Source organism: Pelodiscus sinensis, chromosome 3, assembly GCF_052426305.1.
Source record: "Pelodiscus sinensis isolate ZL-2025 chromosome 3, ASM5242630v1, whole genome shotgun sequence".
Taxonomy (NCBI): domain Eukaryota; kingdom Metazoa; phylum Chordata; order Testudines; family Trionychidae; genus Pelodiscus; species Pelodiscus sinensis.
In genome coordinates this window covers 70,783,925-70,806,770 of record NC_143054.1, presented here as the reverse complement: position 1 = coordinate 70,806,770, position 22,846 = coordinate 70,783,925, and the positions used below count along the sequence as shown (strand labels likewise).

Sequence of the window (22,846 nt, the reverse complement as noted above, 5' to 3'; positions counted from 1 at the left end):
GCGGCTCCCCGCTTATGCTAATGAAGCCCGGGAAATTCAAATCCCGGGCTTCATTAGCAAGTGCGGTATGCATACATTACCCCGCTAGTTCGAACTAGCGGGGTAGTGTAGACATACCCTCAGAGAGGGAATGTTGGGGAGAGAAGAGGAAAAAAAAGGGAGAAGTGGGGAAGGGAGAAATTGTCAATTAGAGTGTCTATGCTAAATTAAGCTGATAAGAATATTTAGTACACACTGTAAGTAACCTTTGTTTGTTTATGTCATGAAGATGTGGAATGTAGCAGGCCATCCAGCTAAGGTCTTTGTTTAGACTTCTGTTGTAGGATTCCTGCACCAGCTCTGCTCTCTCCCTGAGCAATATAAGAGGTTACCAAGGGGCCTGATGCTGGCAGCACAGGTAGTGGCCCTCCAGCATTCAATGTGGCAGTGGAAAGTGGAGAGACCAGGTCCCAACCCATTGCACTCTCCTGAGCCTGGAACCCAGATATGGCTGGGAGATGGCAGAGCAGGTTGGGGTTGGGTTGCTCTGCTTCCTGTGGCTCCTGCCGGTGAGTGTGGGGGAGGCCCCCCGGGGAATTTCTTAAGTCTTATGGGGACCCCCAAGCATAGGGCCTCGGGTGACCGCCCTGAACCATTTAATGGGCTCTGGGCAGATGGGGGAATAACCGGGGCAACATCGTGTAGGAGTCTACTATCTACCACCAAATCAGGAGGAGGAAGAGGTGGATAGAGAATTTCTAATAAAAATAGTAAATATCCAAAACAAGATCTGATATTAGTGTGGGATTTTAACTGTTCAGATATCTATTGGAAAAGTAGTATGGCAAAACAAAACGTCCAGTAACTTCTGCAAATATATTTAGAGACAGTATTGTTCCAGAAGTTAAAGAAAATAAGGGGAAAACCATTTTAGATTTGATTCTGAGTAACAGAGGAATTGAGGCAAATCTGAAAGTGGAAGGCAATTTTGATTAAAGTAATCATGCAATTACAGACTTAATGGTTCTAAGGCAAGGAAGGAATGAGAGCAGCAGAATAAAAATATTGGACATTAAAAAAAGCAGACTTCACCAAACTTAAAACTGGTATATAATGATCCCATAGGAAGAAAATAAGGGATCAAGTTGTTCAGAATTGGTAGTTTCTCAGAGACTATGAGAAGGTGCAACAGCAAGCTATTTTGTGCAGGAAAGAGGGAAAATAATAAGATGCTCATATTGCTCCATCAAGAGCTCTTTAAGGATCTGCAGATTAAAAAGCAATCCTACAAAAAAGTGGAAATGGACAAATTGCTAAGGATGAGTCCAAAAGAGTAGCAGAAACATGTAAGGATGCAATCAGAAAGGCTAAGGAACAAAATAAGTTACATCTACCACAGGACATTAAAGGCAACAAGAAGAGGTTCTATAAATATATTAGCAGCAAGAGACAGGATGAAGGAAAATGCATTCTTCTTTGAGTGCTTTTTCATGTGAATGGCAATCAAGTGTGTGCACATGCACATGCAGGGCATCCGGAAGATTTTTTCCCCTAGCAGCATCCATCAGGTTGGCCTGGGCTCCCTTGGAGTCACACCTTTATGGTGCTCAATAATGGGCCCTACTGACCCACCACCTCTGAGTTCTTTCCATCTGTGATGGTTAGATGGAATGATAGTAGCTCTTGCTTCACAAGTGCGACTCCCTCGCTTTGCTTCCCTCGGTAGTGTAAATAGTTTTGTTGGTAATATAGGTATTATAAATAGTATAGTTAGTAGGTGTTCTCTTCTCGGCACTGGGGCATTCCTTGATCCCTGGCATTTAAGTCTTGTAGAGACTGAAGCAATTATATACCAAAGTGTGACCCACACACTTCCTGTATGGGTGACAGTCAGCTCAGAGAATGCTGCAAGATCTATAGGAGTTATTGGCCAAAAACACAGAAGGAGCATAAGCAGTGCTAAATGTGATAACAGAGACTGCTTTGTGTCTCCATTTGGACCCTGGTTGGCAAAGCCAAGGCCAAGCACCTCAGCACTGTTGGGCCATGCAGTGGCACAGAGAAGGGACTCTACTAAGGACTCTTGGCACTGGAAGACTTTGCCAAAGGCACCAGTCTGGGCAGCACTGGTCTCACTTACCAGTTCCCCACAAAAAGAGGCTGGGGAGGGACAGTTCTCCCACCAGAGCAGCAAAGGACCCTGTTGCCATGAGACCTGAGTGGGTTGACCTCAATAATGAGGGCTTCATTGACACCTACCCCATCACAGGCTCAGTTGAGCCTGGCGCTCCATGTCCTGCCCCATCCTCCTGCACACACACACACCCAGGAGAGCTGCTTGGATTTGCTATGCAAGCTGGAGGCATATGAGGCAGCAAAGGACTTGATGGCCCTCATGGTACTGCCTTCTCCTCCCAGATGGGACAAGATACCCATGGCAGTCAGAGCAGCACCTGAGAGACCACTGGTGCAGTCCTTGGGAAAACCAGTACCAATACTGCACCAGTCTCCATCTTCCTGACACCAGTCACCAGGACTATTGATGAGTGCATGGTCAGGGGAGCTGTACTAGTCCTCTAGCCCTAGACACTATTCTCTGGCACCAATAGGCTCTGCTCCTTCATGGCCATCAATTAAAATTAACAAGGTGAAAGGCACACAAATAGGGGAAGACACAGTTGAAGAATATTTGACAAGTTAGATGTAGTCACATCAACAGGGCCTGACAAAAATCACCCATATGTACATAAAGAACTGGCCAAGGGAATGTCAGAACAGCTGGTGATTATCTTTGAGAACTCATGGAGGATGAGTGAGGTCCCAGAGGACTAGAGAAGAGAAAATGTAGCACCTAACTTTAAAAAAATGGGGAACAAAGAGGATTCAGGCTGACTGGTCTATATTTCCCTAACTTCATTACCAGGAAGGATACTAAAAATAAATGATTAAAGAATAAATTTATAAGCATCTGAAGGATAATAAGGAGATATGTAATGGCCAACATGGATTTATGAAGAACAAATTATGCCAGTCCAATCTACTATCCTTCTTTGACAGGATTATTGACCCAGAGGCCAGAAAGTTGTAGACGTTATATATTTTGATTTTGACATTTTCATAAGTAGGGAAATATGGTCTAGATGAAATCACTATAAGGTAGGCACCAATTGATTACAAAAACATAATGAAAGCATAATAAACAGCCATGTTGGCCTGTAACTTTAAAAAGAACAATTAGTCCTATGGCACTTGAGGCCTGGTCTACACTGAAAGGGAAAGTCAACTTAAGATATACAACTCCGGCTATGTTAATTACGTAGCTGGAGTCGACGTATCTTAAATTGTGTTTTTGAGTTGTCTGTTTATCAGGAAGTCAACAGAAACGAACACTCCTGTCGACTTCTCTTATTCCACTTGAGGAGCAGGACTACCAGTGCCAATGGGAGCACTCTCTCCATTCGAATTAGCGTGTTTTCACTAGACGCACTAATTTGAACCCCAGAAGATCAACTGTGGCAGTGTCAATCTTCTGTGTAGTGTAGACATAAAAAAATACATAACTAACAAAAATATATATAGTATCATGAGGTTTCAGTCTCTAAGGAGCTATAGGACTACTTGTTGTTTTAGAGTAATTAACAGTAATTCACTGTCGAACTGTGAGGATTTACTTAGTGGGACCCCACAGGGACCTGTCCTGGGTCTTCGGTACTATTTAATATTTTCAATAATGGAATGGAGAGTACACTTATAGCTTGGTGTTGTCCAGAAATGCTGGGAAAGTTTGACAGACAGGATTAGAATTGAAATTGACCTTTATAAATTGGAGAATTGGTCTGAAATAACAAGAAGAAATTTTAAGTATTACACTAAGGGAAGAAAAGTCAAATGAATAAATACAAATGATGAATAACTGGCTAAGCTAAAAAGGATCTAGGGGTTATAGGATGAGCCACTGATGTGATGCCGTTGTGATAAAAGTATCATTCTGCGGTGTTTTCATAGCACAGATGTGTAACATGAGATATGTTGTGTAAGATGTGGAAAGTAACCATCCTACTCTGCTCAGCACTGGTGAGGACTCGGCTGTAACACTGTGGCCAGTTCTGGGTGCAACATTATAGAAAAGATGCTCACAATCTGAAGAATCAAGAGGAGAACAACAAATGACAAAAAGCTTAAAATAAATGGGCATGTTTAGTCTTGAGGAAAGAAGACTGAGAGGGTCCTGATAATAAGTTCTGAATGTGTTAATGGCTGATTCAAGAAGGATGGTGATCAGTTAGTCTCTATGTCTAAGTAGAAAATAGAATGAGAAGGAGTAGGCTTAATCGACAGCAAGGGAGATTCAGGTTATATATTAGAAAAGTTATCTAACTATAAGGATAGTTAAGTACTTGAATAAGCTCCCAAAGAGCTTCCCAACCATCACGGAGGGTTTTTAAGAACAATTTAAAGGAAGACTAGGTATCCTTGGTCCTTCCTAGACGACCTCCTGAGGTTCCTTCCAATCTTATATTTCTGTGATTCTACAATCCCACTTTCATAGGTTATTTACAGCTTTGGGAATCTATGAAGGGTCATGGATCAAGAGGGCAGCTGCTTTTTTTATGACAGACTCTACAGCAGCAGCAGACTTTACTGGAGTACCTAGTTATAATGGCAGAGCTCTCAGGGATACTTATAAACTTGCTTCAAACTAAGGCAGGCTTCAGGCAGCCCAAATTTTGACCTAGTGCAATTAATTACTGGTTATTTCTGGCCTCTTTTTTCTGTACATTTTAGAAATGTGCATCTCTCTGTCCATCTGAGAGTCCCTTTGTTCAAGAACAACTCCTAAATGGTAAGAGCTCTGACCACCGCTTCCTCTTATCATAACTTAAAACAAGGTCAGGGTTTGGTTGTGCCAGGATAATGGGTTGTACCTGCAATTCAGCTTCTTCTTATAAAATGGAAAGAAGGTTCTGCTAGGAGGGACCATCTCCAGCCACAGATAGGAGGCGGCCAGTAAGGGGCCAGGGTGGAGAAAGTGACAGCTATTTACTATATATTTGTGAGAGTTTGTCTGTGTGTCTGTCCCACAATTGAGGGACATGCACCCCTCCCCAGTTTATGCCTGCTGCAGCTGCCATGGGCAAGCACTTCTCACCTGGCCCCAAACTGTTGCACTAAGAAAGGGTGGGGATTGTCCCCTCTCCCAGGCTCATCCTCAGCCTCACCTCAGAACAGTGATTTAAATGGAGAAAAACAAACTTATTTGAGTTAAGGACCCAAGCAATGCCTGCCAAATCTTAGACTAGATCTATAATTTATGGAAAAGAAGAGGGGATGAAAAATTAATAGGACATCCCCCTCTATTTAGACAGTTTAAGTGTCCTATCACCTGGTAATAGGCAACTGTGGGTATTTTTTACCCAAATCTTGTCAAGAGAAGAATTCTGGTCCATAGACTCAGATGATTTTATGCAGAAGTATTTAATCTAATTGCTAACCTGGAAATCAGTTAATATCCACATTTCCCATGTATGTTTTTCTAGACTCAGAGATTGCATAAGAATCATCCCTAATCTCTCTCTCTCTCACCACTTCAAATACATTTTGCTTTTTGATAACAGCTATGCAAAAAGTGCCCTTGCAGAGACTTCAAAAGGAACCTAAATCTCTCACCTGGATACATGCCAAAGGCTCGTTTGTCCAAATAGAATAGCCGCCAACTAAATATATTCTTCCATTGTGGACAGCAACACCAGACTCATTCTGACCTAAAGCAAAGAGGAAATCGAAAGCACTCACATCTTTTAATTAACTCTGTTTAGCATCAAAAGTTGGAGAGTTCTCTCATAAGATGCACAGGGATTTTCTGTAACTTGACAGTTTCAGAGCTACCAGTTCCTGGTGGCTAAAGTGGAGAGAAGCGCTTGTGATGTGTTACCCCCCAGGAAGGCAATTTGAGTGCTAATTTGAAGGACAGAGAAGATGCTAAAAATCACACTGTACAAGCCAAGTTGATAACACTTGAATAGAGAACAGGCTGCAAAGTTTAAAGAATGTTAAAGGAAAGTATATTTTAAAAACATTTTTTTCTGTAGTGTAAGAAACAGTTGATACTAATACATCTCTGAAGTAGGAAATAAGCCTGTTGTGCCTATATCTATAACTGTGTGTGAGAGGGTATTTTTCATATGTTTAATACAAATACGCTGCCTTAACAAAATACATTGTTATATCAATGAAGCCGAATTGGCAACTGGGCGACCTCTTGAATTCTCTGGGGTTAGATGGGTACAGCTAAAAACAGAAGTTGTTCTACTAATCACAATCCTATTTTAAATAGCAAGAGCCTGTTTAAGGAATATTCATGTATTAATGTCATTATAGAAAAATGTAAACACTGTTTAAAACACACTCTCTCATCCCATCCTTACTGGCAGTCTCAAAAGAGAGATGGAGCACTCGAGGCAGAGAGAGGAAAAATATCCTCCTCATCTTCAGAAACATTCCTTGAAGGTCAGGTTTGAAGCATGGTCCCTGCTTCTGTTCCTATTGACTTCAGAGGTACTCAGACTCATCCAAACCCAGGAAACCCACACTGCCACTGATCTGTTATGCTGCCTGCTCGGTGTGTAAAACCAAACATATTTCTTAGCCAGAGGCTGCCAATCCTGCACATTTAAAAAAGCATGGAAGCGGGGAGAAGGACAAAAAGGGAGAATTATTTTAAAACAAAAAGTGTAGTGCCTCCCCACTTTTACCCATTTAAGGTACCTATCAATATGAGGGCACCCCCTTTCACACCTTTTCACTCAATTCGCTGTTACTACAATGGTCCCTCAAGCTTGTCAAGGAGCAATTTGTAAATCCAGCAGTCATCAGTGCTAATCTGCTCATCTCTGAGCTGATTTAGTTGTAATAAATAAACCCTTTTCTGGTATCTGGTCTTAACTATTGTGTAGTAATATATATGGGACATCTATGCATCTCCATAAATACTCTGAACACCATCATTAACAGCAGACCCTGCAAACTATATTTTCAAGGTGTGCAAGGTGCAGTTCAATCACCTGTGTGCACTCAAAAGATATTTCCAGGGGTACAATAAAGCACCTCATGAAAGGGGAAATACGATTTAATCTTTTTGTTATTTTGACAGTTTAACTAAACCAGTTTTAGGTGCATTGTTTGGAAAATGTAGCTTGCAATGCTCTAAGAGATCCCTCTTCTGAAATGTTTTGTGCCTTAGAGGAGCAAGCAAGGGAATGACTCCTGTTGACATCACTGGGCTTTGCATTCGTTCCTAAATCAGGAGCGTTTCCACTGAGGTCCTGTAAAAGTGCTGTAAGGGAGAAGAGTTGGGCTTGTAAAACAAAATAAAACAAAAAACCTCCCAGGGCACTGCTTTCATTATACCTTCCATGAAAAAGGCTTGCCTGTCAACATGTTGAAACTGCAGCGCGTCCACTGGTCAGTGTCTACGCTGTAAGAGTCTATGTGGCGTACAAGAATCCGATCATTATTGTAGTCCAAATCGTTCCCGCCTAAAACATAAAGCCTCCTTTGGACAGCAGCCATGGAATGGTACACTCTCCTCTGTAACATGGGGCTTCGGCTTAGCCACTTATTCTAGAAATGGAAACAGAGTAAAATTGCTCTCAGTAGTCCTTGGCAACTTGCAAGTGCTGAGTGTCATATACTCCTCCTCATGGCTATACATTTGAATGTTAATTAGAACAGTAGGTCAGTTGATTGGACTCCAATACCCAATCCATAGCTGACAAACACTAAGGCAATCTTCCTACCTCTATATCAGAGGCAGGGAACCTTTTTAGGGACCCATAGAAAATGCTGACCCATAGAAAAATCAATTGGGGCCAGATCAAGGCAAGCCGAGGGGAGAGCGGGAGAGGGGGGTGGCATCCAGCCCCCCAGTCTTAAGTTTCCCACCTTTTCTCTATATCTTAATATTTATCTTTTGAGCAATTCAATGGTTCTTTTCCACTGCTTTAGAATTTAGCCATTTGATATGTTTTTGGTTATATTTCAGGCACTATTGGTTTGGTATTTGGTATTCTGTCACTATTACTGTGACAGATGGAAGACACAATCAAATGTTGATTTCTTAAGTGTAGCTGCCACATGAGAATGGTGATGTGACAAGAGAACAGGTGACCCAAGGACTCCCCCAAAACATTAACTTTTTCATATAATGTCCTTTGAATCTTTATCTTATGATATATTGAAAATTATTATTTCATGATATAGGATATATCTGAATTACTAACAGATTATAAATTACAATTATAATTTTCAGCCGATGCAATATAATATTAAAATCAATGTATCTGTGCTGAAAAAGTCATAACATTTCTGAAAGACTAAAGGTGTCTTACATTGCTTTCTCATGTCACTTCAAAAAACAGTGCCTATTTCCATAAGAAAGTATTAGACTTCTGTAAAGAACATTGAAATCTTGAACGGTGAGCTATATCATGGCTGAAAGAGAGAGCTTTTCTCCTCCTTTCACAAAATTATTTAGTTTTTATCTTTAGGGAGCAAAGGAACAGAAAAAAAAACCCAAATGTATGTGTGCATTTCATTTTGCTTTCTTTATCCTTCCATATTTTGATTTAATCAGTTATACAAGAAAAATGTTTCTGAATATTTATTAACCAGGAAAGAGGCTCTGTAGGAATGTTTCCTACTTTTTGGGGGGAGAAAAAAAGCATGAAACTTTAAGAGTCAGAAAACAACGTCAGCCACTTTCAACAGTCAAACAACCTGCTAACAAAAGTCTAATTTACGAGTGGGGGGTAGTTACAAACATTAGTTGGTGGCGCAATTTCTTATATTAAACATCCTGTAACTCAGTAACTCAATAGCCTATGACTGTGGCCTTGACAGTATTCAGCTATACATTACAAATATGTAATATTTGAATATTAGGAATTATTTTTTGCATTAGCAGTCCAGTCCCTTGACACCAGACTATAGACACCATCTGCTTAGCAAAGCCTGCCTGCGTCCCCTGATTATATCTTTAGCTTCCTACACTGCAATGCCTGCCAGGTGAGCCGCCAAGCACTGCAAAGGCAAAGGAACAGAGGGGCCTGGTGGGGTCATTCCTAATAAGCCAGCATGTGAATACTAATCAGTGGTGGGGAAGCAGAGGTCACCCCAGCCTGCTTGTTGGCAGGTAGCTGTGTGCTCTGTGGCAGATGGCAGGCATTATCGACTCTCCACAAAGGCCTAGCACAGAAACAAGCACTAGTGCTGAATGATGGAGTTATTGAGATTCTGTGCAAGACGCAAGCAGATGTGATGTTTTCCAGTACCCACCGTAAACAATATGCCAGCAGAATTTTTAAAACAAGCATGTGTGTACAAACATGAAGCAGACCTCATTTGAAGAACGCTAACACACTCTTCCACTTTAACTGTTTGTGTGTCAGACTTGGCCTCCTGCAATTAGCACTGTATGCTGAAGTAGCCAAGCCATAGATTTTAGCATGCAGCTGCTGACACTACCTGAGTAACTAAGAGAACTAGACAAAACATACACTACACAAAAAGGAGGCAGAGTATATAAGTATGATGCCCAAATCATGAGTAAAATCAGCCTGTGTTCACTGTGGACAGAGATTCATAACAGAACCTCTGCTTGTATAATCAATAATAAAAATATTGTGCCCTTTAAAAGAAATTGTTAATTGTGATTCCTATAGACCAAATGCTCTTGGATACAGATGTGTTGCTCCCCATAAAATCAATGGCAAATTTTGGCTATAAATATAAAGCTCAAAGCCACTAACAAACAATTGGAAGTCAATATTCTTCTATAGGGTCATAAGAGCCTACTCATACTATTGTGACAGCAGCAGGATTGGGATGTTTGTTTCCCCAATACAGGAGGAAAGGGCATATTACCATGTCCAAGTGCTCTGAAGTTGTTACTGGAGAATTTTGACCTAATCAAAACATATACATAATGCACGAAAACATTCCTAACAGACACTTTTGATGCTCAGATAATAAAGTGATAGTCATCTTACCTATATCAAAAATGGTAATCAAGTGCTTTGCAATACATAAATTTAATAGATCACTAATGGGAAGTACAGGTCCAAAATTATGTATTTGTGGTAAATGAAAATTTTAATATTAATAAAAATGGTTTCATGTTCATAAAAAACATTTTTGTTCGACTGTTCACATTCCCTACAGCATATGGAGCACAAATATTGCCATACTGTGCTACCGTTGGAAAACCAGTATGTGCGCATTGTGCATTCGTTGTATTATCTAAAGCTAATAGTTTTCAAAAGGCAAAGCAGAATAAATGGTGATAAATACCATAGATTTTTAACATGTTTTCTTGGGAGCATCCTAGAGTAGCAACAAAGGAGTATTGTTTTTTTAAACAATGGCCCTAATTCTTTGTTTCACGGTACGTTTATATTCATTTATAATAGTGGACAGTAGGTATAAAACACTAGTCATTTGAATTGGCAGTGTTTTTAACTTGCCATTATTTTTATTATATATTTTATATACCTTTATATGCAAATATATAAGCAAACACCAATAACATGGACACTTACCTGCTTAGGATCATAGACCATTAGCCTGTTCTGGTATTGTGCAGTATTTGTTACTCCTCCTACAACAGATTTTTACATGGGTTAAAACATTTTCACAAGTATACAAAAGGACCAAGATCTTAGTAAAACAACTTAATCATACTTAGGACTATACTTTTATACATCACATTATTCAATCTGTGACATAATTACATTACTTCTCACCAGTTTTACTTTCAGAGAGACACACTTTTTTTTTTGATCCAGTTAATAACGAGCACAGAGGATCCATGTTGCTAGAATCAGAGCAAGGCAAAATAGCAAACAACAAAATAACTGTTCTCTTTCTGTAAAGCTAATTCCTCTGCTAGTACATGGTACAAAAATATTAGTTGAGTACACTGACCAGTCTTCAAACATGCTAAGGACTGTTATAAAGTGGATGGTTCAATTGTTCTCTGTGTCCATTGAAGGGAACAGGAGTAATCAGTTTTATCAGCATCAAAGGAGATTTAGATTAGATATTAGAAAAATCTTTCTAACTGTAACTGTAGTTAAATTCTGAAATAGGCATTAGTAGGAGCTTATGTCAATGGAGATTTAGACAAGAAAAGGTTAAACAAACACCTGACAGGAGTGACTGAGGTTCACTTGGTCCTGCCTCAGTGCAAGAGGCTGTACTAGATATCCTATCTAGGTCCCTCACAGCCCTACATTTCTGTGATTCTATGTGTCATCCTTGTTCAAGACACACACAAAAAATACTATTATTAATCATCTCTAGCACTCATAGAGCACTTTTAATCAGGACATCTCAAAGTGCTTTATGAAGGAGGTCTATATCATTATCCCTGGTTTACAGATGGGTAAAATGAGTCACAGAGAGGTAAAATGACTAGACTGTCCCTGCTTCAAGGAGCATGTAATCTAAGAGGCAGTCAAAGATCAGAAAGGAGAAAATTGCTGGGGGCAGAGATTAGCACTGTAACCAACCAGGAATGGTGCTATGGGACATCATTTTCATTCGAAAAACATTGTGCTGGATCTCAGAACAACTATTTTCACACAATTCCAAAAGAAAAACAAAATGAAATATTTATATAGGGATAGAATACCCTGTTCCATGGAACTAGCCTTGTGAATGACTAGTACGTGTATGGAGTCTGAAACATCATTAACCATTGCCAAGAAGCATATCCATATACTGCATCTTGGCTACTTAGAGGTCAATATAATTTGCAAACAAAGATGAAAATGCCTAGAATAGCTCATTTGGCCCAAACTGATACTTCAAATGACAGATTTGACATAAAATCACCCCGTACTCTCTTTGTTCATCCTCATAGGGCCCGATACTGTAAGCTGATCCACACAAGTGAAGCCCTGAACATGGGACACCATGCAGTTTGTATTAGCGGCTTCAGAACTTCACTAAATTCTTCATGTCAACAACAAACTTTGCAGAGCACAGAGGAGACAAAGTGGTCTTTAAACTGATGTTCAGACTAGTGGGAGGATGGGATAGATCAGTCTTCAGTACAACTCAGTGCATCCAGAGACCTGCTCTACTTTATGTTGTCTAGGCTAGTCCCAAAAGGCCAGTCCTGCATTCTGCTTCAGCTCTGCGTCCTTTTGCTCCCACAAAACCCTGGCATGCCCATGGAGTTGAGAAAGTGGCTAAGGTGAGAGCTGGCCAGAGACTTCTCCAGTGCTAGGGTAATCTTTATTTGTCCTTTGTAGCACTTGATTGACTCAACATGAGCTTAATGAGGCCCAGGATCTGGGCAGATGTCTTCCTGCAGACAGAGAACTTTGTAACTTTCAAAAAACAAACAAAAAAATCATAATTAATCATTTACCAATATTTGCTTACTGGCTGTTCATCAGAAAGCTATAATCATCTTTTCTCCTTGACCTCTAACCTCATCTTCCTTTTTAAAACAATGTAATACTTAAATGTTATGTTCAAAACAAATATTTGAATATAACATTCTGGATGTTTTGGCTGCAAATACTTAGAAACTTTATAACAAGATCTGTATTGTCTCCATATTATGGTTAACCTCAAGATTTCATTGTGTCTTGCCATGGTTATTTGTAAACCTCCTGCAATTATAAATCTTGATATTTACCTAAGCAAAAGTCACTATAATACCGCATTTTATGTTCTATAATACAGGCAACAACAACATTACACCCAATCATGGAAAAAGCCAAGCTACATCCTACAATGTCAATAGCACAACCAAATAACAGGAAAAGTCTCCCATTCACTCTCATGCAGCTCCAGACATTTTTACATATACAGGAGAAACTAAGAACAAATCTATTAAAGCAAATTGCCCTTTACTGCTTGGCAATAACACTGATTATTTATATTACAGCTATGTCTTGGGGGGCCAACCCCAGTGTACTAGGTACTGTACATGCACATTATGACATGCAGTCCTTGCTCTGAAGCATTTAAAATCGAAATAGAAAATCCAGACAGAGTGTTCTTTGAAAATATTGTCTATCACCACCTCTGTACATTACATATGTATAGGCAAGTTACATTACTAATCTCGGGATGCATTATGTAGCTCTGTGTTGTTTACTGTCAACTGTACATACAACTACACATGATATTTTTTCTAATCTTTGTCTTGCAATTCAAATTTTTACATTTCTAAATATTACTGTATATGAAAAAAGAAATGATCTGTCCACTTACTCTTTTGAAACAAAAATCATCGCTATTTTGCTGATTCCCTCTAAATGTTAAACTACAAGAGTTGGATCAGAAACATGATGCTAGGCCTCTTACCAATTCACTCTCAAGAAAGAAAAGCCCAGGAACTGTTTTTTGTTTTGCTTTGTGGTAGGGTTGTTTCTGTGTAAAATATTTAATAAATAATCACATAAATAAAAAAATGTTTTCTTTTTCCCCTTAAAAAGCTCCTCATACCAAGTATACAGCTTCCTTTTTTTTTCCTGTACTACTACTCATCCGTGGTGTTTTATCATTACATTCCTTTCACATGCCGCTCTTCACTTTTAGATTAATCTGCCAAAATGAGATGCTAAGAATTTGCATACAGATTTGACTACACAAAAATAGATATGGAATTAATAACAGTCTCTATATGTTTTAATTTCTTCTAGACTGGAGTACCCTTGCCTCCAGCAGTATTCTTGGCTTTGAAAGTCATCAAGCTGATTTGTCTGCTCTTAGGTTATGATGCCACATGCTGCTACACTGTCCCCTGCAATCAAAGTGCTTGCATAGATAGATTCTATGCCTTCCCCTAACAAGTATATTTTATAGATTGGCAGTTTTGATCTCCCCTCCTCAGGGGGATAATCTGCATCTTAACAGCTTTCTTTAGATACATCTGTCATTAAATATGCCATCTTATATCAGCAACAGTTTTCAAAACCAAGTTTCTACTAACTTTGAAGTGCTACACTGAACATTTTAAATTTTCTGCCAAAATTCCAATTGAACAAGCCTGTGTCTGGCCTCTTAATCTACCGTTTTAAAAATACTTGAGGCAAAAAGAAAGAGGGAGGGAAAGGATGAAAAAAAGAGAAAATGTCTCTATAAAAAATACAATAAGGAGAAATAAAAGTCTGAATGGTACCAACAAGGATAGCTACTTTTCCCCAAAAAAATGGAATTTCTTAAAACATTTCTGCCTTATTCTGTCTGTAATGAGTCTGAGAGAGCAACATGGCTACCTGCTTATCCGGAAGAGGAAGCGCCCTCTATGATTCCTTGGTGGGTGAGCCCCGCCCACAGGGGGCATTTCCAGTCAATCCAGTCAGCATTTCCCAAATATTAGATAATAAATAATAATACCACTTTACATTCATTGCACTTTGACAGAGTGATTTTATTTTGGGCTCCAAAGCTTCAAGGAGAGGAATCGTTTTCTGGTGAGAGCATGACCCATGACACCACAATGCCCAGATCTCTATTTTGAAGGTGAAAATAAGGTGTCCAACCAGCATTAACGCCACCTGTCAAGGTCCTTATTCTGCATTAATTAGTACTAACTCCTGTGCGGATTACAGCAGATATTTTCCAACTCCATCTACCCAAAATTCCCACCCCCACAGTATTCAGATCTCTGATGCCCATTTACACAAAGAACCTTCTGTAGAAAAGTAAAGGCTTAGCACAGAATCACTTTCCATCCCATTATCACTGGCTTAACCTACACGGGGAAGACACTGTTTCCCTGTAGAACATGAAATTATTTGTAAATTGTATTGAATAACTTCATCCTGTAGCCCTTATACAAGCAAGTCTCATAGAAATGCGGGAAGGGTCCCCTCCTCCCCCCAGAATAAGGCTTAAACAATCAGACCCTAAGTGCAGAATATTATCCATAACAGATATGTCCTAGGTATTCTACATAGCTAGGGGAATGCAATACAATTGAAATGGCAGAAAAAGTATCACAAACCCATTTGAATGCTGGGTTTTGTATTTGAGTATGAGTTGGCTAGGAGATGTGTAAAACTACATGTTGGCAAAGAGCTCCCCTCTGCATTTCTTCCAGCAAATACATGGAATATACAGAATCCTTAAGTGTACTCCAGGGAACACGCTGCTATTTTTAGGAAAGAATCTCTTCTTTTCCAGTTCTGTGCCTTTTAAACATATGATGATCCTTCCTCAACTGGAAGTATGTAGAACTAGAACTGCCTATGTTTGATTAAACCATGTCCACATTTAAATTCTTTGTGGAGTTAGGACATGTATGTCTATCCTGAATAATCTTTTGTAGAGCAAAAGGATCAGCTCATTTTGAACAGAGACTGCTGCTAGTCTCTCCAAAGCATGTTACTCCTTTTTTTATACAATCCAAATGTTCAGAATTATAGCTCATGGTTTTAAAATAGTGAAAACCTGACACACTCAACCTACAGAAGGAAGTAATAGATTTAAGTCCACTGAAGCCAGAGCTTTGAAGTGGGAAGGAAGAGAGCAGATTCTATTATCATTATTAATCAGGACATATCCTGTTCAAAATATGGATTGAAAATGGGCTTCAGAGATCATTCTTTTTGTTGTTAAACATAAGTTCCAAAGCAAATAACTCTAAGGAACTGAACTTGTCCAGGGTGCTGAAGATTCTCATTCATTACAGACCTATGTTTTATGTAGCAGCTTCACAGCAAATTACTGACATAATATCTCCTCCTCCTAAGCAGAGCCTCTCATAGCCTGTTATCATATATATAGTAGCCCAATGTCTGTGACTCTGTAATGCTGAAACACTGGCTGTTCCCTCTGGGCGGCGCTGTTGGGAGTGCTGCATGGGGAGCGGGGCCCAAACGGCCGCTTGCATTGCTTACTCCCGTGCGGTGGCCCGGTTGAGCAGCGCAGAAGTCAGCCAAGCACCACGGTGGGAGGCAACAGCGCTGCCCAGAGAGAACAGCCGGGGGGGGGGAGACCTGGACTAGCGTGCATCTCTGACGTCAGGAAAGGGCGCCGGATTCAAAAGGAGGAAAGCAGAGCAGACACAGAGGACGCGGATGAGACAGAGAGGAGAATGGAGGAGGCAGAGTACAGTGTGAGAGAGAGAGAGAGAGAGAGAGAGAGACGCAGCAGGAAGAGAAGAAGAGAAACAGAGTGAGAGGCGGGAGGGGGAGAAGAGAAAGAGAGAGAGATGGAGAGAGAGGCTGGAAGCGGACAAGAGCTGAGAGAGAGAAAGAGGGCGAAGCAGTAGGAGGAAAGGAGAAAGAGAGGCCATTTGTGCTGCTTGTTCCTGAGCGGTGCAGAAGTCAGCCGAGCACCACGGCAGGAGGCAAAGGGAGGAGGGGCGGTGATGTACACACCTAGGGGGTGGGGCCTGGACAAGCGTGCATCCCTGACAGAGACAGAGGGGAGCAGAGAGAGAGAGAGAGAGAGTGAGAGGCAGGAGGGGGAGAAGAGAAAGAGACGGAGAGAGAGTGGAGGAGAGCTGAGAGAGAGGGGGGAAGCAGTAAGAGGAGGGGGGAGAGAGAGAGAGAGAGAGAGAGAGACGGTTTGTAATAATAACAAACAGCATTGTGAGTTAACACCAAAATATTTTACAGGCTCCCAAAATTCTGTGCCTTTGCCATAACCACCACTTTTTTAAAAAGAAATACCAAAATCAACATCTGAGTCAGGAATTTTTAAAAAATGCATAGGGGAGAAGAAGGTATTTTTAAAAAATGAGATTTCCTGCGAGTGGTAGAACGAAATTTTAGCCAAGACACACTTGTGGTCTCAACCCCCTAATATAAGAGTATAATATTTTTCTCTTTTATGATGCTTTTCACCTGTCCTTCTCAAAGGGTGGTCAGTATTATCACCCAATTTTCAGATGGAAAATGTCACAGAGAATGACTTTCCAGAGTGCCACACTCTCTCTGTCCTTGAAGAGAAGAACAGTGGTCAGTAATATTTAAGAAAATGGAGGCTAACAGATTTGAAAAATCAGATTTAGGCTCTTTTTAGTATACTTCAAGCACTAGCTATACCAAACTTTCTTGTATAGGAGGTGATAGTTAAACACATTGAATTCATATGGTTTAGGTGTATTTCATGCCTATTTTACCTGAATACTTCATACCTCAAGCCTGAGTGAAGAGCAGTTTACCTATGAATTGGATCCTAGCGTCAAATGCTACCAGGCCTGTAAAATTCAGCATCCTAGAAAATCATAAAATCATCTACTCATAGCTGTTCTATCTATCCAGAGAGATTGACTTTAAATGAATTCTCATTCAGCTTTCCAACTTTTCAAAATAAAAATATGTAGCTCTGAACAAGGAAGAAAGACCACATTGTCTAAAATATGTAACACCAAGAGGGCTTAACAAATTCATCTATTAGCCGGTGTGTAAATAATATCATGCTGAAATCACATTGTTCACTTCGCTTGTCTGTCAGATCCCTTCCCCCATTCTTTTTCTGTCTTGTCTATTTAGATTGTAAGATCTTTGGCAATTAGGAAGTTGGCAACGCTAGCTGCTGCTCATATTTTTCCCTAAAGCAGCAGAAAAAAAAATTGATCCAGATTTTGAATTGTAGCAATGAAACCTCAGGAGTCTCTTCTCGGATTTCAATCAGCTGCATGAGGGAAAGGCAACGGGCAGCAACAAAGGCACCAAAGTGTTCTGGCTGCAAGATCAGTAAACAGAACTTCAATGGTTTGCACTCTGTTCATGTTTGAAGGATTCTACTGGCAATCATAGGAGCTAGATACATAAATGTCATTTATGCTTAGTTTAAATTAATTTAATTGTTTTAAGGAGATGGCCAATCTTTTCAAACTTAGACCCACATATTTAAAAAATGGGTGTTAGCCACCTTGGGATCTGGGCCTTTGTGGCCCAAGTATGGATTTAGATACCTAAGCAATTAAATAGAATTGGCCTGATTTCCACAGAAGATGAGCACGCACAGGTCCCATGGAGGTGAAGAGGAGATGCAACTACTCTGAAAACCAGACCACTGATTTTAGGCATCTACATTTTAAGATTTTTTGGCCATTCTGCCATAGCTGATGGCACTTGCTCTTCAAGCTTATGCGAAAGTGGATTTTTCAAAAGTCAAGTACAGGCAGACCCCGGGTTACAGACAAGATAGGGACTGTAGGTTTGTTCTTAAGTTGAATTTGTTCGTAAGTTGGAACTGGCGTCCAGATTCAGCCACTGCTGAAACTGACCAGCGGCTGACTACAGGAAGCCTGAGGCAGAGTTTCTCTGCCCCGGGCTTCCTGGAATCAGCCGCTGATCAGTTTCAACAGCGGCTGAATCTGGATGCCTGGGACAGAGCAGCTGGGGCACTGCTGGGTAGGTCCCCACAGCGCCGCACCTCGGCGCTGCGGGGACCAACCCAACAGCACCCCAGCGGCTCTACCCTAGGTGTCCCCAAGTCAGCTGCTACTGAAACTGATCAGCGGCTGATTCCAGGAAACCCGGGGCAGAGCAACTCTGCCTTGGGCTTCCTGTAGTCAGCCGCTGGTCAGTTTCAGCAGTGGCTGACTTGGGGGCACCTGGGGCAGAGCAGCTGGGGTGCTGCAGGGTTGGTCCAGTAGCGCCGCTACTCGGCGCTACTGGACCAACCCAGCAGCACCCCAGCTACTCTGCCCCAGGCGTCCTGATTCAGCCACTGCTGAAACTGACCAGCAGCAGGTGAATCAGGACGCCTGGGGCAGAGCAGCTGGGGTGCTGCCAGATTGGTCCAGTAGCGCTGAGGAGCGCCGCTGCGGGACCAACCGGCAGCGTCCCAGCTGCTCTACCACAGGCGTGCGCGAGAAAAGCCTGGTCTGCTGGGGGGGGCGCGCACTAGCTGCGTCCCCCCCCCCCAGAAGACCAGGGAGACGCAGGTGGCAGGACCGAGACGCGCCACGGTCCCGCTACCCGCATCCTCCGCAGCTTTGCTCCGCGTCTCCCTAGTCTGCTGGGGGGGTCCCCCAGCAGACCAGGGAGACGCGGAGCAAAGCCGCAGAGGAAGTGGGCGGCGGGACCGCAGCGCGTCTGGGCGGTCCCGCTGCCTGCGTCCTCCGGGGCGAGAAAAGCCCCGTTCGTAAGTACGGATCCCACATAAATCGGATCCGCGTAACCCGGGGACTGCCTGTACTAACATTTTGGAATAGCAAAATCTGCACTATCCTTCCTCCTCTTCTGCATGCATGCAGAGAACACGATTACCTGGCCCAGAGAAATTAATTAATAGAAAACTGATTGAAGCTATAGATAGTATCTATACATTACCTTTAAAAATACTAATATTATCTATGTAGGGATGTTAAATTTCAATTAATTGACTAATCAAATAGTCAATGCAATTTGCTCTGCGGTGAGAATGGGGCGAGCAGGACAGTCCCCCACTGGCTCCATGCTCCTCACAATGTTTCAAAGCAGCAGTGCCACATGGAGCCCAGGATCAGCTAGGGACTCCCCCACTGACTCCACGCTCCATGCAGCACTGCTGCTTTGCAATGCCGCAGGGAGCCCAGCATCAGGCTCCATGTGGTGTTTTAAAGTCCCCAGCTGATCCTGGGTTCCACACAGTGTTGCCGCTTTGAAACACTGCGTGCGGCCTGGGGACTCCCTAGTTGGCTTCAGGCAGCACACGGTGTTACAAAGGGGCAGAGATGCATGGAGCCCAGGGTCTGGCCCCGGGCTCCATGCGGCACTTCTGTTTTGACGCACTCCCCTTTCCTCCCCCCTCCCTTGCTGCCTCTTTCTCATTGAGACAGCGGGGTGGGGGGCAGAGGAATGACTAGTCGACTATGTTGACTATCCGATGTGTTGACTATCCGATAAGCATTTGCTTATTGGATAGTTGACTACTCAACTAGTTGGTCACATCCCTATATCAATGTACAGAACTCACTAATCATCCTGCCAGTCTAGGGATGTTAAATATCGGTTAATTGGATGGTCAAGTAACCTCATGACAGTTTATCTGTTAGTCGACTATTCTATAGTCCCTGGAGGCGGGGCTGGCAGCCACTGTATCAGAGGCAGCAGAGCGGGGTGCTAGGCGGGAGCTCGTCCACGATGGGAGCCAATTTAAAAACCTGCTCCCCTCATGGACCGGCTGCCTGTCACTCTGCACTGCTGTTTCTGAGAAAGAGGCAGCAAGCAGCACAGGGTGTCAGCAGTCCCTGTCTGGAGGGGGGGGTCTGAGCTCCTGGACCCGGCGCAAGCCAGAACTGAGCTGGGCTGCCTGCCAGTCCAGGTCTTAATACACTTGAAATGCAGAGCTGCAGCAGCAGTAGGTCTCTGACTTGTCACAAGCTAGACCTGAGAAATGTCACAGAGGGGGGAAGGGAAATGTGTGTAGTCTATAGCATTAACCTGTAAGCTTTTGCTTATCATTTAATCGACTATACTGTTACATCCCTATGCAAGGCCATAACACACATCAAAACAGTACTAAATGGATTTATCATCACATGCTTTTGTAATTCAGAAAATATCATTTAGCAAATCAAAAAATACAGAAAGATAGAAAATCTAGTTCATCTTACTGCCAATACATTGTTCCCATATGGTACAATCCATTTTGCAGCAGAAACTCCAGTGATATCAATATCAAATAGGTGTGACATTTTTTGTTGCCCTGTCCAATTTTCAATGACTCAAGCACAATGGGGCATCCATCAGATTTCTTGGAAGGCTATTCTACAATCTGATTCATGTATTTTACACATATATTTAAACAGTCTACTACCTTGGTACATTAAATAAATAAGGATTTTATTGAAAGATATAAATAGATATTTAATCCTGTCTTCAGCATAATTATCTATTTTCCTTTACTTTGCATATATTGATGGCTTCAACATCACTTTTAACTGTTCCAATGTTCAGCTAAAATGGATACTTACTGTTGAACGCAACAGGGAAGGTACACCTTCCAAGGGGTCTGTCTTTAGTTCTTACTTGCAACACAAGACTGGACAGACATATTATAGCTCAATAAATATATTCAGTCTCAATCCTTTCGATACATCTCCTGTAGTCATTTTTGGAAGTTGTCAGAAATATAAATTATAAGGAGAAATAACAAAGGGTGCAGAGGGAGCATGTTGTACCATACTATGTATGGAACAGCACCAGGGCTTAACATACATAAATCACAAAGGGCAGATCGGAAGTTAGGTAGTTTGCAATTCAGGTTAGTACACCGCAATAAGATGTCGCAATATGAAGCGCTGTACATTGTTCTTCCATGATCTCTGACATCCTATGATGCTTCTATCTCCAGTCCCTTTATACATAATGTTCACGAATATATATGTACATAAACTGGCCACCTGCTACAACGGCTTTCTATGTTTTGTTTTCTTAATGTCAAAATCCCCCATTCTGCATTGTGATCCATGTGGGCAGACTGCTGGCACTCACACAGAGTTTTGTTGACCTTATTGATTTGCACAAGATGGTTATACTGGACAGATAGAAATACATAACCCTTAGCTTTTGTTCAGCTAAATAGACTGAACTGCTTGAGTTTGTTTGTTTTTTTAAGTTAATATGAAGCATTTTTAATCTTGTATCTGCCAGCAAATAGGTACTTTGATTCACTGCAAATTATGAATCCGGATTAGAGGTACCACTTATGGTACATAACTTTGAAGCAGCATATTTAGTAGAGAGAAAAGCACTTTATGAGTACTGTTCAGCTTCTCTCAAATTCCCATGGTTTTATTACCCATACTAAGTTTTTCTAAAATAGTGATACTCAGAAAGTGCAAAATTAGCAATCAACATTATCCAAAAGAGCTAACACAAGAATTGATTCATTTTATATACAATTCTCACAGCAAAATGACTCACCAAGTACAGTAAACTTCGGATAATCTGGCACATTTAGGACCCAGGGGGTACCGGATTATCAGATATGCCGGACTATCAGAAGGGGGGGGGCTATGAGGGGTCTGGAGTGGGGTGGGAGGGGATGCCACCCCAGGCCCCTCATAGCCCCCCCCTTACGATAGTCCGGCTCTGCCCAGGGCATCCCTGATTCAGCCGCTGCTGGTCAGTTTCAGCAGCAGCTGAATCGGGGATGCCTGCAATAGAGCAGTTTGGGTGCTGCCGGGTTGGTCCCGCAGCGCTGAGGGGCAGTGCTACGGCACCAACCCAGCAGCACTCCAGCTGCTCTTGGGGACACCTGGGACAGAGCAGCTGGGGTACTGCCCGGTTGGTCCCATAGCGCTGCCCCTCGGTGCTGCGGGACCAACCCGGCAGCACCCCAGCTGCTCTTGGGGATGCCTGGGGCAGAGCAGCTGGAGTGCTGCCGGGTTGGTCCCGCAGCGCCAAAGGACGGCGCTGCGGGACCAACCCGGCAGGACCCCAGCTGCTCTGCCCCAGGGGTCCCTGATTCAGCCGCTGCTGAAACAGATCAGCGGCTGATTCCAGGAAGCCCCGGGCAGAGCTGCTCTGACCGGGGCTTCCTGGAATCAGCCGCTGATCTGTTTCAGCAGCGGCTGACTTGGGGACACCTGGGGCAGAGCAGCTGGGGTCCTGCTGGGTTGGTCCCGCAGCGCCGAGGGGTGGCGCTACAAGACCAACCCCGCAGCATCCCAGCTGCTCTGCTCCCAGCTTCCCCGATTCAGCTGCTGGTCAGTTTCAGCAGCAGCTGAATGGGGGAAGCCTGTCTGGCTGCCCCAGCACTTCTGGGTTCCTGATGGTGCTGGACCATCAGGAGTCCCGGAGCATTGGATGCTGGACTAATAGAGTTTTACTGTATTATTATTTTATCCACTACAATTGATTAATAGCTAGGAAAAGCATCCTGACTAGTTGTTAAATCA

At 42.3% G+C, this 22,846-nt stretch overlaps 1 protein-coding gene across 2 annotated transcripts in view; it reads right to left on the bottom strand.

Annotated features, from left to right (window-relative positions):
* The window catches only part of KLHL32 (kelch like family member 32), a 172,650-nt gene that overhangs the window by 5,328 nt on the left and 144,476 nt on the right, over positions 1-22,846 (bottom strand). Inside the window, exons 8-10 of one of the 2 annotated variants that reach the window (XM_089777196.1) lie at positions 10,575-10,633; positions 7,387-7,599; positions 5,647-5,741 (exon numbers count right to left, since the gene is read on the bottom strand). In XM_089777196.1, coding sequence (XP_089633322.1) covers positions 5,694-5,741; positions 7,387-7,599; positions 10,575-10,633 — 320 coding nt within the window. In that variant the 3' untranslated portion in view covers positions 5,647-5,693. The remainder of the gene's footprint in view (positions 1-5,646; positions 5,742-7,386; positions 7,600-10,574; positions 10,634-22,846) is intronic. The other variant, XM_006118422.5, reaches the window with a different exon arrangement.